Genomic DNA, 13,661 nt, shown 5'->3' with positions numbered 1-13,661 from the left:
GCCTACCTGCAAAGAGCTGCTGCCCAGAGCTGCTGTCTCTCAGCTGGGCCATGGGACACACCTCAAACCCCCGTACTTGTTTCCTACTAGGAAATGAAGTCACACTGGAAAACCTCACATCCAACCGAGACACATTCAATCTTACCAAAAGAGCACATTTGTGGAAAGCCTTAAATTATTCAGATCTAACTGATGTGGGCATGGGGAACTTCTTGGGAAAATTGGTGGAAAAATCAAAATGTTCACAATTAAGACTTGCCTGAGGCAACATAAATATGATGCAATCCAACTGTGGAACTGCCAAATGTCACTAACCAGAGATTATAGTCATATATAATCTTACTTTCCTATACCACGTGGAATGTGACATATAAACAAGTCCTACAGACACTAGACCAGGCTTCCAGATCTTCCTCCCACAGCCACCAAGAAAGCAATCCAGCCTGTCTCCTTTATTTTCCTGAGGCCAACCAGAAGTCAAGAACTGTGAGGTGAAGAGGGTGGATGACAGTGGGCAGGAAATATGTGCCCAGCACTGTTTTCTCCTGGAATGGAAACCATGCCCCTCTCTAAGGCAGCCAAACTGGGTTAAATTTTCAGTCAGATGTCATGGGAAAGTGTAAGGGTAAAGGCTGTAATACTGTGAGAGGGGAAGCCAAGGAACGAGTAGAAGGGGAAATGAAGTCAGAGAGAGACAGCAGCAAAGTATGGGGGAATGACGTGACTGAGAGAGAGGAAGCATTGTTGAGCCAAGCAAAATCAAGGACAGTCTGTGGTTACAGGGGAAATCTGAGGTCAGCCCTCCCGAGTGCCATTCCAGATTCATCAGCAGCTACTGCACAACCTTGGGGAACCTCTGAGTGCCGTGCTCATCAGTTGAGGGCTCTACTGCCAACCTGCCTCCCACAATCATCAGAGGCTTTCAAGCTTGAAATGGGAGTTATGGTCATTTATCATATAAGATGGTTTGATTGCCCCATCTATTATTAAGATTGACTTATACAGAGACCTGGACTCTGCTATTTACAGTCTTGCCAAACTTCAATCATTAGTGATGATAAGTTTCCATGCTATCTGACTCAGGCTGCATTTTGCTCTATGGAACCTTTTAGCCAAACAGTTCAGCAATTTCCAAGGAAAGGGCTAGGGGAAAATAAACAGATTTGCCCATTTAAAAATCATTGTCAAGCTTTTCTCTAAGAAGTTCTAGTGTCTGCAGGTTATGATGTAGTGCCTTTTTAAATAACGGAGGTGGTTATGAAAATGTCTCAGAATGACCAAGCTCCAAAAAACTGTAGCACACAGATGATTAGGAAAGTCTTACTCCAGCTTCTCAGTTTAACATCACCATGGGGTGTTCCTTTATGGACCTGAGAAGGTTCCCACAGTTTCAGTTTTGGCACTAAAACAAAGAGCCATCAACTTCTTTTTCTCCTTCTCTCCTCTCTCTTTTGATATTTATTACCTGAGAGAAAGCCACCAGCATAAAAAGCAGAGATGAAATGACCTGGGGCATAAGGATGAGAACAGATAAACTGAATTTAGAAAAGGAAAGGGTGGCTTGGAACTGGTGGAGGCCAATTCATCTTGGAATTTCCTTGCTTTAGATTACTTAATTTTCTAACTTTAATAATGTTTTGTTAGCTCACTTTTGGCCCCCTGAACCCCATATTTTGGTGCATGCTATGAGACTGTGGATTGACAGCCTGAACCATTCACCTTTGTCTTGGCAATGATTTAGTATTTTATCATAAAAATAATCTCAGCGCTGTCAAGTTTTAAGCAGCTCCCTGAATGACAGCTTGCAGAAATAGATGTTTTCCCCTGTTGCAGAGTAAACCAGTTCCCATGTCAAACGTGTAGCAAAGCCCCGAATACCAGCAGAAGCTCCAGTGGCTGTGATAATGGATTGCATTTGCCAAACTGCTTTAACCAAAACTGATTTGTTGGTCAAAAGCTCAGGAGGATATGAGTAATTATACAGATGAAGGGAAAAGACAGGCTTTTACTGAAATATAAGAGTTCAGCCCTGCACCATGAGGTTTTCTGAGTACCACTGAGTATAGGATAGGTTGAGTGAGTCACAGCTGGGGCACTTAGTGTCTGGCTCTTCATGGTCTGAATGAAGACAAGTGCCAGAGTAAAAGGAAAGTATAGTAGTGTCCATGGGGCCAAATAACAATCAGCAAATAATCATGATGGGTGTCCTAGTTGTCTTCTGTTTAACCAAAGGACTGTAAACAACTAAAACACTATGGAATATGCCATAGAACCGCCCAGGAACTGACACTGTGATGTGCAAACGCTGGGTCTTCACATGCTTGGCTTGTAGAGTCAACCCCCATCCTTAACTCAGGTGTAGTCCAACACCTGCTGAATTGCCCAAGTCTGAGTACGGACTGGGAAAGCTCAGCTTTAAAAGCTGCTCATAGTCAGCAGTTAGAGGGTTTAGAAAGCCATTTCTGCTTGTAATTAGTAAAATGGAGATTACTCAATAGGTAAAAACCTCATTAAAAAGTAATGCCATTTCAAGGGACATCTTTTCATTATTGCATGTAATGGCCCCCATAGGGATAACAGGAAAGATAAATGCCTGCTTTTGCATTTTAATAACACAATTTTTATCTGCATTCTGGCAGTTTTGCTAACTGTTCCCAGGACACATTGTTATTTTTAATCACATGTAGTGTAGCTTAATATATCAGAATAATTGTATTCTGTATGAGTACATTCAATTAAGTTTATGCAAACAACAACACATGGCATGGTGAACAGACATCTATGTATCTCTGGAGGGGCTGCAGAATATACATGTTTGCACCTAACATGAATAGATGTCTTAATACAAATTTTTGTTTTCCCTTTAGCAATTAACTAATGATTTCTGAACTGGACTGAGAGATCCAGGCAGTTACAATGAGTGCAAGACAAAGAGAATTTGACCTAGGAGATCTCTGGAGTTTGAAGACGGAATACTTACAGCTGAATGTGATTCAAATTCTCATAATTCATGGGACATTTTTCCCCAACATTTTTTACAAGCAATTATGACTAATGTTTACAGTATTACACAATAGGGTTAGTCCTCTAACTCCTGTCAGCATTACTGGATTAGTGTACAGGTGAACTGGGCTACATCTACTAGTGAGACATCTCTGCACTTCCATGGATCAAAGGATGTATATTTTACTCTATACCCTTGTTATTTGTTGAGGCTTATGGGAATGTTTCTGATTTAAAACAAACCCAAACCTCTAAAAAGGCATGCTGTAGAAAGGTTTAGTCACCGTGACCCAGACAAGAGCTTTATGTAGACAGCCCACTTCCTTTAACAAAGTCAGGAAACCATTTACAGGAGTTGCAAAGCACTGTTTATATGACATTTCAGGGCTGACACACAGTGATTCTGTGCTTCTGGGGACAGAGTCCAACATAGCTTCAGCTTCCGGATTATTCCAGTAAATTCCTCCTTACTTTCTTCCCATTATGCAAGCCATAGATTCAAACCCAAGAAGTTTGATTTTTCCCTTCTGTTGTAAAATTGCAGAGTATTAGTGTATCACATCATAGAGGTGCAGAAAGCCAGCTTAGTATGTCAGCACCACCCAGGAAATGAAATAAGCATTGTCCCCAAAAAAATATGGTGAGGAAACTGAGGCACCAAGAGGTTAACCTTCCGCTAGACCTAAGTCATGAAGGAAGCCTGTGGCATTGCCAAGAATTCAGATTTCTCAGTTTCCAGTCTTGTAACTTAAACACAGCTCTCCAGCTTTGTGGGTCTTTCCCAGTTGCTGCCAGGTTTACCATTGCAACCAAAAAGATCATTAAACATTTTATAACTCAGTAGTTGCAAGAGGCATTAACCTATAACTTGATACAGCAATTGTTAGACTGGGTGATGTCTTTAACAAGGCCTGTATGATCGACCAAGCTGGTAGCACTTTCCAGTATTGATGTTGCCTGACACTTCTCATTATAAGATCCTGTTTTAGGTGCTTATAACTCTCTTGTACTTGGACTTAAATTTTCCACACTGGGTGTCTGCTGCAGGTTGAATTTTTTGAAACTTCTTAGCCCAAACAGTAGCCATCTTTGAGAACTGTAGTAATGGAAAAGGAATTGTGGTTAACATCTGAAAAAAATTATGTGAGATTTCATTTGATAGCACTTACATGCTCTGCACTGAGAGCAGAAACTCTGTCAAAGACATGATGGACTCCCTGTCAAGGAGGCATCTATTAGAATCCTTTGATAAAAACCCTGAGATTTGCATGTGCTGGAAATCAGGACACCTCAGGACATTATTCCCTGTCCACCTGTGAGTGGTGTCAGTAGGTGGGAGAAAGTTGATTGAAATGCAGAGGGCAGGAGGTGACCAGATAAGGACAAGCAGTCTGGGGAACAGCAGGGAATCCAGCAAAGGAGCTAAGAGAGGGGGGAAAGCAGTGGGGGCTTGGGGGCCCAGGACTTGCAATGTCAACCAAGAAACTGGACAATGAAAGGAGCAAGAAACTGACTGACAAGAGGGGTGGGAGAAGCAGATTTGCTGATCAGGCTGGGAAAGGAGATCGCTAATGGTAAGCAGTGGGAACAGGACATGTCTGTCAAGAACTGACTGAACCTGGGAGGGAAGGGAGGGAGGGAGAGAGGGAATGACTTGAGGACAGACAAGCAGGGGGACAAGGCTCAGAGCAGAGGCCAAGGTGATGTCTTACAGGGCCAGAAAACTGGGATGAGAAAACAGGAGTAGACACTGCTCTGCCTAACAGGGTAGGACAAAGGGAGCCAGAAGTGCTTTCGAACAGCAGGGAGGACACAACAATGTCTGAAAGGACTCCTGAGTCTCACTGGTATCTTCCTTTAATCAGACATCTGAAAACCTATAGCTGCATCCCTGACCCAATGTGTGTGATAAAAACCCACTTTACCTAGTTCCTCAGCAAGTGAGCAGTTGAGTGTTGCAGAGAGGATCTGAGACCCCCATCCTTGCAGATGCCAGCATCATCAGCACGCTGATCAAGAATCAGCATCTCTTGATAGAACTAGTCTCTCTTTTAAAACTGAGGAAATTTCACCCTCCAAGAAGTGGTATTTTATTATGTAGTTAAAGACCACAATTTGGCCATGTGAACAAGAGATGAAATGGTTCCACAGACAATGTTCTACCCAGATTTTCCTAAATGAAGCACTTGAATACATAAACTTGCTAAAAGTCTTTCAGTGTATGGTTTTCTGTATGATATTTAATAGCATAGGATTCTTCTTTAAGCATAAGTAGGCAGATAGGCTGTGGTTTTTGATGAGGTCCTGGACAGAAAACAAAAAAAGTTTCACTTCACATGATACCATAGAACTAGAAAATCCTGCATGTTATCCTTTTTGGCCTTTTTCCTCTTCAACATTTCATTTTTTGTGGATTATGTGCACGTATTTGCCATATTTCACTTTCATTTATACATTTTTATTTGTTGACTGAAAGTGCAAATTATTCAGAAAAGTGTGGTGTATTTTTAATTATTTAAATATTTACAGATTAAATTATGTCTGATGTTTCTCAGACTCTTTTGTACCAATGAAGGAAGAACCTGAAAGCTCAGAGTTCTCTTTCTTTTTATTTTCACTTTAGAAATAATCTGAAAACCAGGACTCATTCTCTGCTCACTCATTCCCACCTCTGTATCATATTCTGCCACTTTCTCTGCTTTGAAAGGGTGCATGAGGCAGGATACAAATTAGGTCACTGAAATGATGCAGATTAAAAATAGCATGTGCTGGCAGTGATTTGTGCTGTAAGGCTGTGAACAGGAAACACACTGGCTTTGCCTCCAGAGGAAACGTATTGTCTGCCTACACCTTCAGAAGGCATAGCTTTTGCTCCCTTTATGAAAGATTAACTTGTCCCTGTGTGTCAGAAGGGAGTGGTGCACAGTTTAAATACTCCTTAGCTTTCAGTCTCCTGTCATCTTTGTGTTTTATTAGCTCTTTGGTCATTAGACTAAGAAATGTACCCATAAGTGACAGATGTCAATGGACACGCTGATGTGTACTGTTGAACACATTAGCTAGTTGTCAACCAAGTGACCATTTCTGTTCAGCACTACACAGAAGTCTGTGACTAATGTCAAAACATACCAGATAAGGGCATCTTGGTGTAAAGTCACTTCTTGAGTTTTGAGTTTTGCAAATGCAGCCATTTAGGAATTAATGTTTGAGCTGCTTACCTTTGCTATGTTAGCATTTTTTTGACACAAAAGGAGGAGAATGACCTCAGAACACTCACATGCATGACTCTTGAATGTTTTTCTAATCAGCTGATACATCTGAGCAAGAAATAAAATACTGGGAAATACATCTTCCCAAAGACAATTGAAAAAGTGAAAGCAAATAATTGCCTAACTTGGTGATCCCTGTTCTTTCAGGTGGGATTCCATAAAGGGAGAGCATTATGCATTTGGCATGATGCTGTGAGGCTGTCAGCAGCTGCTGAGCCAACACAGATTCCCATTCTCTCCTGCACGGTTACACTGGCTGTGAAGGGCTAAGAGGAGTGAGGATTTAAATGTAGTAATTTTACAAAGCAACGTTAAGCAGAGAGGGCTTTGAATGTGTAGGTATGTTGAGTCAGGGTAAGGATTTTAAACTTGTATTTCTTTTCATATTTGCAAAGGGATGAAACTTAAGCTGGCAAAAATGTAAAATACTGCAGTATACAAAGCATGACACACTATTTAAGAATAAAATACTAATTATATTTATGTCTTTTGGATATTGGCTGTTCTCATGTGATGGTTTTGTCTTCTTAAATACTAAGATTATGCTTGGCTACTTCTCAATTATTAAGATGTAGCACAATTCTCCTTTCCTATTGGAGGAAGCCAAGGTTGAGGTAGTGCACTCCTGGGATTTTCCTTTGTGTTTGTGTAGGTGAAACACAGTGGGAACTGGCAACAGTAAAAGGCACATCTGAGAGGCAAGACTACATGTTGTAGGACTGGGACAGAACAGAACAGGACAGCAGAAGGTGAAGAAAGTGTAAGACTGAAAGAACAGCAAACCAGCCGACACTTTGGAAAGCACAAAGCAAAATCTCTAACTTCTGCATCTAATAATCTTATGAATCAAATTTCTAAATCTAAGTAGCTGAAGGGTTATCTACTGACATTTAAAACTATGAAATGAAAGAAAACTTCTCAAGCTTTTCTCACAATTTCCACAAAATTTGAATGTGACTCTTTTTTCTCTCTAGTATGAATAGCTGGAACCTATGTAATTAAAACAAATGTGTCATCTGTTTGAAACTCTCCAGAGTTACTTTCTTTTCTCTTTCTACCTATTTACTGTGTCTATTTCCTACAAATTCCAGTTTAATGTTACCAATTTTGTGGACTTTAACAATCAAGAAGTTGTGCAGTTGGCTCATTTCTGCATTAGCATCCAGCTTGTGAATAAGGGAAACTGTAAACATTGAAACAATCCTTAAATGTTTAAGGATTTTAAAAAATGATAATTAGAAGCAAAAGTGATTTTGGTTTGGCAGGGATGCTTCTGAATATTGCCTGCCCTGCTAGTGCCCAGCACAGTTCCTGCCTATGATTTAGCACTAATGTATAATCTTCAAAAAGGGATGTTTCCATGAAATCCAGCATTGCCTTTAGGTCACATCAGAGTAGAAGAGTAAATTAGAAAAAGGAAAGAAAAAACATTCTGTTCTTTGCCAGGTTTTCCCAGTGGGCTCCAATTATAACTGCAGTTTATTAGAGCACATTTCAGACCTCTTTAAATGGCCTGCTGTGCTTGTGTGGAGTCCTCGTGGCTTCAGAACTCCTCTCATAACAGTCTGCCCACATGTGATCAATTGCAATACTGAGGGTTTAGTTAATGCTACAGCAGGTTTAGACAGTGAGTGCCTTATAGATACTGAAAACTATTTGGACTAAACAGAAGTGAGGACATTGTATAAACACTACCCCACCCCTTTATTTCCACGGACTTATATGCAGAAAGTGGGAGTTAAATTCTCATCATTTCAGAGTACCAGGTTGGAGGTATTGTACATCATCTCATTCGGACTGGAGCTCTCTAGTCAAGTGCCTTATCAGGACTGTCACCAGACTGTGACTGCCCTGGGTCATTCACTGCTCTTTCTCTGTCTCAGTTTTCCATTGAGGGCGTTACTGATTTACCCTCAAAACATGTAGAAATGCACAGGATAAGTGCCCATAACATCTGCAACATCAAAACAGAGTCACAACTACACTGTGTGGGGTGTAGCCACTTTCTCTCCACAATTCTCTCATTTTCGCTCCCAATTATTTTTGACTCCCAGGTATTCTTGAGTCATTATAATTTTACTAAACTTTCTAGCTGTGAAGTGTAGATTATTACTTGGCTAGCACACTTTTGATGACTTTTTAATAAGGCAACGGTATCCTTGAAAAATATAAGATCTGCTGTTAATTAAACTACCACCTCAAAAAAATAATTGCGGCTTAATTAGAAGGTAGGTTCATCTTACAAGGAGTAGAAAGATAAATCTTTGAGGCCATGGTATTTTGGGTCAAACAATGTACCTAGGTCAGAATTGGAGATTCATACAAGTATTTTCATTTGTTTCTATTTTCTTTTAATCCTTCCTGCCCTCTGGTAAAACTCACCTACCCTGATGTTCTCTCTGCTTGCCTCTGGAAAAGGACTTCTTTTCTTTTCCGTTTTTTTTTGACTCCTTTTTCCTTTCAGTGTAAGAGGGCCTAGTCTGTATTTAGTGGACATCTCCACATGCTTTCTTAATACAAGGTAGTGCAGAAGATATGCCCAAAACAGTGTTTACCCCCAGAAGGGCAGAGAGGGCTAGTGACAGAGCTCTGTCACTAGCTCTGTCCAGTTTACGTGTGAAGCCTTTAGTTGTGCAAAGCTAAGATGACAAACCAATAAGACAGTAAATTTTAAGAACATGAAAGCCAGGTCCTTCATGAAGCAGCCATTTATCGAGCAGAAAGGATTTCTGAGACATAAGTCATGAGACAAAGCTTATATTTTAGGCCAAATTCACCACCTTTTCTAGCGGTGATTGCCAATTCTCTTTTCCCTCCTTTTCTTCTTCAAAGCCTTCAAAGAGGTTTAGCAGTGCTGTACTCAGATGACAACTTCACTGAGACCAGCTTAACAGAGATTGAAATACTATTCCGCGCATGGGTCAGAGTCAACACCAGGTCCAAAGAAGTTAAAGATTTGTCTGGTTTTGCTTTTTACACAGGAAGCAGAAGGTCTCCAGAACTACAGATGCAGAGATACCGAAGAAAAAAGAGTGAACTGTCTGTGTGGTGAAGGAAAGATGGCAAACAGGCAGATAAGTTTGAAGCACTGGATACAGCAGCATTAAGAGATTTAGGACCAGCAGACAGCATGGAGACATTTGCCAGCTATATGTTTTGAAAGCAATCCATTCTTGTGCCTACGCTGCTGATAGAAACAAATCTCTTTGCTGCCAGTTACATTGTAAGGAAGTCAGTTGGCACCAAAATCTGTGCCTCGCTGGTCCTGTAAAGGGGAGTCTTTGTAGCTGAACGATACTTCTGGACAAATTGCACTCTGATGACCTCGCACAACTCCGGTACCTTGTGAAGGGGAAGTCAGGCTGGAGCCTAACATGTCTACAGATTGAATCTTAGGGGATAGGTGATGCAGAAATGAATTGGGTTTTACATCAAGCCAAAGCACAGATGAGAGGAATAAGAAGAGTTCTTTGTAGACAGGAAAGGGATCTCCTGACTACAGAAAACCACCAGGAATTTACAAGAAAACTATCAAATCTTATTGGTGCATAGTAGAACAATCCTTCTTAAAGGCATGTTTCTATTCCTTTTCAGAAAATGCAAATGAAATATTGCCCCGTGGCAAAGTTTAAATTATACCATTCACCTTGTTTCGCTCCCATGACAAGCACTCCACTCCTGTGAGGTCTTTGGCACCAGTTCCCAGCCTGGCCCTGACATCTTCTTCCATAACTGTTAGCAGCTGTCCACAAGCAGGCCATAATACTGACCATAATCACGGCTGGAACTGCCAGTTCAGACCCACAATGCCACTAAAATGCACCTCTTTCACAGTAAGTGTAACTGCCCAACAGCTTATTTTCCACCTGGGACATCCAAATGTGAAATATGCTGCTTCACTGCAACTGAATTTCTTTACATGGCTGTTACTGCAGATGTGGACCGTCAGGCAGTACTACCCTTCCTCTCCATAACATTCAACCTCTGCTCTGCATAAGCAATTTGGGACAATAGTTGCTTCTGCTGTGGTTTAACCCCAGGCAGGAACTAAGTACCATTCAGTTGCTCACTCACTCCCCACCTCCCATCTCAGTTGGATGGGGAGAATAGGAAAGTAGGTAAAATCCATGGACTGAGATAAGAACAGTTTAACAATTGAAATAAAATATAATAATAATAATAATAATGAAAAGAGAGACAACAAAAAGAGAGAAATAGCTCCTCAAAAAACTCCCAAACCCCCAAGTCATGCACAATAGAGTTGTTCACCACTCATTTATTGATATACAGCCAGTTTCCATGCAGCAGCCCCCAGCCAGCTTTTCCCACAGTTTATGTACTGAGCATGATGCCATAGGGTATGGAATATCCCTCTGGCTGGTTCAGATCAGCTATCCCAGCCATGTTCCCTCCCAAATTCTTGTGCTCCTCCAGCCTTCTTGCTGTCAGGGCATGAAAAGCTGAAAAGTTCTAGAGTTAGTATAAACACTACTTAGCAACAACTAAAAACTTCAGTGACCACACTGAATCAAGATTCGGTGATCAGGATTACTCTTGTGCTAAATCCACACCACAACACTATACCAGCTACTAGGAAGAAAATTAACTCTATCTCAGCCAAAACCCAGACAGTTTCATTTTAGGCAGTGATTCGAGACTGACTGCTGGATATGTCAACTTCACTTTAAATGAAGAACTGCTGTGGATTCGTCTCTTACCTGTTCTATACCCAGTGTTATTGAGATACACAGCAAAGGTACGTGGCTCATGAGTAGCCTGCCATGAGGGAGAAGAGCAGTTTTCGTTGTTGGTGTATATGTTGTGGTTGTGCACATACTTCCCAGTCAGCATTGAGGAACGTGATGGGCAGCACATCGGGGTTGTTACAAATGCATTGATAAAAGAGGCTCCTCCATTCTCCATAATCCTTCTGGTTTTATTCATCACTTGCAAGGACCCTGCAAAAAGAGGTTCTGATCATCACTGTGCTGTAAAAAATTGTTTGAATATATTGGCTGTTGTAATGCTATTAAAAGTACAGTATCAGTGATTAGCTTGCCTTTGAACATCTGTGTGCTCTACTCTGTAGCTTGGGTAATTTTAGAAGAAAAGATCAGACTTTTATTATATCATCAAAAATATTTTACAGGATTCAGGAAAAACTGATTTCTTTTTTGTCAGGCTCCGAAACAAAGTTAAAATATCGATTAATCTAGAAATAGAGTGTTAAAGCTGTATCAAATTTACAGGTCAATACTTCTTCAAGTGCAGCTGTAGGAAAACAGTATGTTACACAGAATGAATTATTAGTCGATGTACCAGTAAAATATGAAAAATGCTGATATTACCAAAGGATATGTTAATGTTCTTTCAGTTTTATCAGATGACTGAAGAGAGAGAGAGATAGGAATGGGGTAAAGGAGGGAGTGAAAGATGGAGGAAGGAGAAAGAGAGAATTAAGTGGCAATTTTTCTAAAGGAAAGTTTCTGTGGATACAAGATCTGATACTGGCTCTGATACTAAAGCACTCTGCTCAAAACCAGTTTTTGGGGATAAGTATGTATGCAAAATTATTGGCAAAATGCAGCACCTTTGTCAGGAAACTGCATTGATAATGTTTAAAGAACAAAGACTTTTTTGCATCCTTCAAAACATGTTTGTGAACAGCAAGGTGAGAAAGGCAGGGCTTGCAGATTTCTGATTGCAGAAAGGCTGAACAACCCCAGATAGGATCTGTCAGTATTTGCTAACAGCTGTCAAAGTTTGTTCTTTCTGTTATTCAACAGAGCAGAGATTGAAGGGTGAGGGTCAACTGTGGATATGTCAGTATGTGCCCAGGAAACAGGTTTGTGAATTGTAATACTTGCACAATTTTGGTGGTAAAAAATGGTTTCTGGAATTCTACTTTCTTTATCTTTGATTTTAAAATTTTGCACAGTTGACAGTAGTTGTTTTACATTTAAATCCATTGATTCCAGTGATAGAACAAGTGTTTTTCTTGATGATTTTATTTGTGTTGCTTGAAAATCAAATTAAAAATATTTTAAAGCAATAGATGGCTGCAAAACCATAAAACTCCCAAGGAAACTCAACTTCAGGTGTAAGCAGTAAAATATTACAGATTATCAAGTTAAGCATGCTCTGTTTTGGTTTTGGGCTAAGGAATTGGTGCTGAATATGAAAACTTTTGCATAAAAAATATTTGTTTAAAAAAGGGAAGAGGCAGTAGGTTCTTCAGTATTTCATCGTGTGTCCTTAAGGATACATTTAATACCATGCATATAAGTCACCATAATTTTAGATTCTTCCTCTTTCACAGCCCTTATTTTTCAAATGTGGAACATCTGCATTTGTGCTTTCCTGAATCCCATGTACTTAGGGAGATAGAGAAGTAGGAGAGTAACTGAGCACAGTCCCTGAGGTCCCTGAGCACAAAAGGTCTCCATTGACTTGAGTGGGAGCATTTCACTGAGTTGCTGAGATTGTCCTTGTTCTACATCTCTTTATCTCGGACCCCAGGTTGACTTTTTCTTTTTGTTTTTGTTTTGTTTTGTTTTCTTTTGGCCGTAACTCTTCCATTTTTGAAAAGTCACAGTTTATTACCGAGAAGTCAGCTGTAAAGTGCTTCGAGGTGCTCATATATAAAGCGCACTATTCAGGCACCTTAATGCATGGTAACTGCAGCAGAGCTGATCTGCACTTTTCTGCTTCTATGTATTATAAATGAGTAGCTGTTAGAGTACTTCCTTATTCTTCCAGCTTGTCAGTCCTCTGCTCTTGCAAACCTGCTGTTTATGACTAAGTTTTCCCTCCAGGTGTGCACTTACTGACACTGATAATAGATTTAGCCCCTCTGGAAATTCTGGAATAGGCACTTCAAAGCAGGTGAGACTTCCTCATTTGGAAAACAAAACACCAGTAGGAGATAAAACTTGCTGATATGAGTTATAATCCTTTGCTGTCTGTAGCTCTCCTCACAGCTTGTGCTCTTTACCATCTGGCCCACAGTCTTCAGGGCATATGTACTCAGGCACTGTCAGCAAGACACTTGCGCTCTCCATGACCGACTGGGGAGCACCTGAGGGGAACCAGATAACTGGGAATGACCACTTTGGACACAGAAGTTAGCAAGTTTTGTCAGGCAAGAAATTCAGTGTCATTTCTCAGTCTATCCTCATCTATCAGGAAATATGTTTGGTAACCAAGGTTTCGTATCAAGTCTTAAAGTTGCTAGGGATTTTCATCACAGGTGGGCATCTCTACAAAGGGATAGCTAGGAGCCACCTTGTCTTTATATGGATTGTATGCAAGGCTCCAGGAAGGTAATAGACTTTCTCAGATCTCAGCACATATCCCCATTTTTTCAGCTTATGTGTTTTAGTGCTTTAG

General features: G+C 40.5%; 1 protein-coding gene across 7 annotated transcripts in view; it reads right to left on the bottom strand.

Annotated features, from left to right (window-relative positions):
- SULF1 (sulfatase 1) overlaps positions 1-13,661 on the bottom strand; it is a 121,878-nt gene that overhangs the window by 46,759 nt on the left and 61,458 nt on the right. For all 7 annotated transcript variants that reach the window (XM_039379846.1, XM_027725410.2, XM_027725412.2 and 4 more), the window contains one exon: positions 10,991-11,230. In XM_039379846.1, the coding sequence (XP_039235780.1) occupies positions 10,991-11,230 (240 nt within the window). The remainder of the gene's footprint in view (positions 1-10,990; positions 11,231-13,661) is intronic.

This window comes from Pipra filicauda, unplaced genomic scaffold (assembly GCF_003945595.2).
Source record: "Pipra filicauda isolate LSUMZ 115617 unplaced genomic scaffold, ASM394559v2 scaffold177_size2800117_pilon, whole genome shotgun sequence".
Taxonomy (NCBI): Eukaryota; Metazoa; Chordata; class Aves; order Passeriformes; family Pipridae; genus Pipra; species Pipra filicauda.
Note: the sequence above shows the minus strand (reverse complement) of the source record. Positions and strands in the feature narration are given on the sequence as shown.